The sequence below is a fragment of the Loxodonta africana genome, chromosome 10 (genome assembly GCF_030014295.1).
Source record: "Loxodonta africana isolate mLoxAfr1 chromosome 10, mLoxAfr1.hap2, whole genome shotgun sequence".
Taxonomy (NCBI): domain Eukaryota; kingdom Metazoa; phylum Chordata; class Mammalia; order Proboscidea; family Elephantidae; genus Loxodonta; species Loxodonta africana.
Genome location: NC_087351.1, coordinates 28,261,939 through 28,266,190, shown reverse-complemented (window position 1 = coordinate 28,266,190; position 4,252 = coordinate 28,261,939). Strand labels below are relative to the sequence as shown.

The 4,252-nt window shown below is 39.6% G+C and overlaps 1 protein-coding gene across 1 annotated transcript; it reads left to right on the top strand.

Annotated features, from left to right (window-relative positions):
* Nucleotides 1-1,066: 1,066 nt before the first annotated feature.
* On the top strand, nt 1,067-2,035 carry LOC135232472 (olfactory receptor 11G2-like). The gene has a single exon (XM_064291832.1). It carries the CDS (start codon nt 1,067-1,069, stop codon nt 2,033-2,035), a length of 969 nt encoding a protein of 322 aa, XP_064147902.1.
* Nucleotides 2,036-4,252: the final 2,217 nt, after the last annotated feature.

Genomic DNA, 4,252 nt, shown 5'->3' with positions numbered 1-4,252 from the left:
ACATTCTACACTGCTATTCCTTTCATAGTTTTAGAGTTAAATACATGCTTTTGTTTCTTCTGTAATTGTCTTTTATGTGAGATCATTCATCACGAGCACAGTAATGAGAGGCATTTGAGTTAATCAACAGATGTTTCTCCATTTGCCTCTTGCTGTTTTTCTGTTTGAGGGCCAGAGTCTTCTAATAAAAGAGTGAATCCAACTAGGTTCCTTTTTTTCTGTGTCAAATTAAGTGTTGTTCAACAAGGAGCTGTTAAGTATCAACTATAAGAAGTTAATGTAACCCTGGGTGGTGCAAATGGTTAAGCAATGGGCTCCTAAATGAAAGGTTTGCTGTTCAAGTCCACCAGATGCTCCTCAGAAGAAAGGCCTAGCAATCTACCAATCAATCAGCTATTGAAAATCTCATGAGCACAGTTCTACCGTAACACACATACGGTCGCCATGGGTCAGAATCAACTCGATGGCAACAAGTTTTACTAGCATAAGAAGTTATTATGGACATGCTAAAATGGAATCTGTGGCAGCCTCCTCAACACCCTATTCTATCAATAGACCTATGCAGTACAGATCTCCCCAAAATATTATAAGTTACAACATAATAAGTAAGATGTTCCTTTTTACTGACCCAATTCAATTTTACTTTCCTGGCCATTTTCCAAAGTACTATACAAAATTTTCTTGGCAACAAGAAGGAAATAAATGTATAAGAGTTTATATCATGAAAGTATAGATCAAAGAATTAAATCCAAACAAACAAAAAAGAGTTTGGGCCTTACATTATGTGATGTTAGTAAAAATTATACTCTAAAAATGGAGATTGACATAGTAGGGGCAGTGGGAGCGTATAATAACACATTGAGCCAGATCCTCCTAGAATTGTAATCTCATTGGACTGACCCAGATCCTTGACAGCTGAGTTATTGAATTCAGAAACCATATGGGACCCGTCCATGAAAGTGCATCAGAGGAATGTCTATGAGTCAGAAAACATGAATATAAATTTTGAGAGAGATACAATGACTAATACAATGGACTTTGTTGTTGCTTCCCTCCACAGATTAGAATGAGTATCTCAGAAGCCAGTAATACCTCTGGGTCTGTGAGTGAGTTCATCCTCTTGGGCTTCCCCTGCCACAGAGAGATCCAGATCCTCCTCTTTGTGCTCTTCTCCCTTATCTACCTCCTGACTCTTATGGGGAATTTGTCCATCATCTGTGCAGTGTGGTCAAGCAGGAAACTCCACATACCCATGTACATCCTCCTGGCCAACTTCTCCTTCCTAGAGATCTGCTATGTCAGTTCTGATGTGCCCAAATTGTTGGCCAACATCATCTCCCAGACTAAGAGCATCTCCTATGCTGGCTGCCTGCTCCAGTTCTACTTCTTCTTCTCCATGTGTGCTGCAGAGGGCTACTTTCTGTCTGCAATGTCCTTTGATCGATTTCTTGCTATTTGTAGACCTTTGCACTACCCCACTATAATGACCTATCACCTATGTGCTCAATTAGTAGTCTTCTGTTGGATAGGTGGCTTTTTATCCATACTGGTACCGGCAATTCTTATGTCTTTGGTGCCCTTCTGTGGCCCTAACATCATTGACCACTTTTTCTGTGACCTTGGACCATTGCTGGCACTTTCCTGTGCCCCAGTTCCCAAAACTACTCTGACTTGTGCCACTGTAAGCTCTCTCATCATCTTCCTCACCTTCCTCTACATTCTTGGGTCCTACTCCTTGGTTTTAAGAGCTGTACTACGAGTTCCAGCTGGCTCAGGCAGGAACAAAGCTTTCTCTACCTGTGCCTCCCATTTCCTAGTGGTGTCCCTATTCTATGGCTCAGTCATGGTAATGTATGTGAGCCCAGGGTCCAGGAGTCATCCTGGGACACAGAAATTTGTGACCTTGTTTTACTGCATGGCAACCCCATTCTTTAATCCTCTTATCTATAGCCTCCGGAACAAAGATATGAAAGATGCACTAAAGAAAGTCCTAAGAGCACCAACAAAAGTAATTACTAAAAATATAGAGAAATGATACAAATTTTTCTATCATTACTCTCTAAGAAGTACAGAATTTTTCTCATTTAAAATGCTATCTTCTGGGGATGTTTGAATGTTTGATTCCTTGTCGGAAAAGTGTGACTCTTATTACACAAAGAGAATTGGTCTCAAAAGCATAGAAAATCCACAGAATCCATTGTAGGAAAGGTCTGCATAATTTTAATGCACGAATGTACCATTTCTCTTTTTTGACATAGTTTTAAATCCTGAAACTAATTGAATCAAGTTTATATGTACGAGAACTAAGACTCATGTTGCTAAATTCTATCTTGGCTTTTATCCCAATGCTATCTTATATATTTACAATTTATCAACTACATTTTCCCTTCCAACTGCAAGTTCTCCTATAGAGAAATGTTGCATCTACTCACTGTACTCTCAAAAATTTAATTGCTTTATTTAAAGAACAAGGACCAGTGTATGTGCCTAAAATAGTAGTGATTTTTCACTTGTGTTTTCCTTACTACCAAGCATCGGTTGGTGCCCACAGTGTGCAGGAAATGAAAACAGAAATTGGTATGGATTCTTCTTAAAGGCCCACTCTTAAAGAGAATACATAGAAAGACATATAGTCATTCACAAATGCCAAATCATTTAGTATCCCTTACCCAAAGCTGGGTTTCTGAACCCTGTGAGTTTCTAATGGAGGACACGTATACTTTTAAAGAAAATAGACATGGAAAATCAAGAAAGAGACACTATTGATTAAAATATAAGCCATTTATAGGCAGTTGGCACTGAATACAAACTTTCTGCTGTGGCGTGATCCTCTTCTAGCCCTCTGAAATGCTCATATTTTTAACAGTGGCACAATGTTTTCTCTTTTCAGAGGGTGAGTAGGTGATGGTTTATGAAGTTGTCTCCTATATATTAAAGACTAATGATTTGACTGATAATACTCAATACAGACCTCATATCCAATTCAAACTTTCCACATAAATATAAAATGCCAAACCTGTTGCCATCAAGCTGATCCCAACTCATAGTGACCCTGTAAGACAGAGTAGAACTGCCCCAGCAGACCCCTTCAAAGTGTTAAAAAGCAAAGAAGTCACTTTGAGGGCTAAGGTGTGCCTGATCCAAGCCATGGTGTTTTCAATCACCTCATATGCATGTGAAAGCTGGACAATGAATAAGGAAGACCAAGAAGAAATGATTTCTTTGAATTCTTTGGATTTGGTGAAGAATATTGAATATACCATTGACTGCCAGAAGAACAAACAAGTCTGTCTTGGAAAAAGTACAGCCAGAATGCTCCTTAGAAGCAAAGATGATGAGACTTCATCTCATGTACTTTGGACATGTTATCAGTAGAGAGTAGCCCATGGAGAAGGACATTGTACTTCATAAATCAGAGGGTCACCAAAAAAGAGGAAGACACTCAATGAGATGAATTGACACAGTGGCTGCAACAATGGGCTCAAACATATTAATGATTGTGAGGATGGTGCAGGACCAGGAAGTGTTTCCTTCTGTTGCGCATGGGGTCACAAAGAGTCAGAACTGACTCAACGGCCCCTAACAACATAACAACAAATCTTTAAGGTAGCAGATTGCCTCATCTTTCTCCACTCATCTTTCTCCCATGAGAGTTCAAACTTCCAACCTTTTGGTTGGCAGCCAAGCTCTTAACCACTGCACAACCAGGGTTCCTCACACACAAATAGACATCTTAAAGTCCCCTCCCAAGTTATTTTGGCTTTGGGGACCATTTTCCATAACAGAAATGCAAAGTTATGAAGCTTTCTAGACCATTACCGAACTAGAGGATAATTCATAGCAATTTGCAATCCTAAAAAGGCTAGTTTCTCCTTGCTTTCTAAAGATTACTGAGACCTATGTGAGATAACTCTACTACAGTATAACTCTACCAGGCTCTTACTTGCATGCAACAGAATCTGACTCTGGTTGATTTAGCAGGACAGTGTAAAAGATTCATTGATGGGAATACAGGAATATCACATAGTCATTGAAAGCAGAAGGACCAGGGCTAAGATTGCAAGATCAATGCCAAAACAATCCTGCAGAACTAATGTAATGAGGCAACCATCATCACTATGGTCACAACTGCTGCCATGGGCCATTAGATGCTACAGTTTGGACCACTGCCACTTCTGTGATAAGAACCTCTTTCCTGCAAAAACTGCGCTACTTGAGGCAGTGTAATTTTTTATGCCACTGCTACTTCTGT

Coding starts and splice junctions, on each gene's coding strand:
- LOC135232472 (XM_064291832.1), top strand. CDS start 1,067: ATGAGTATCTCAGAAGCCAGTAATACCTCTGGGTCTGTGAGTGAGTTC.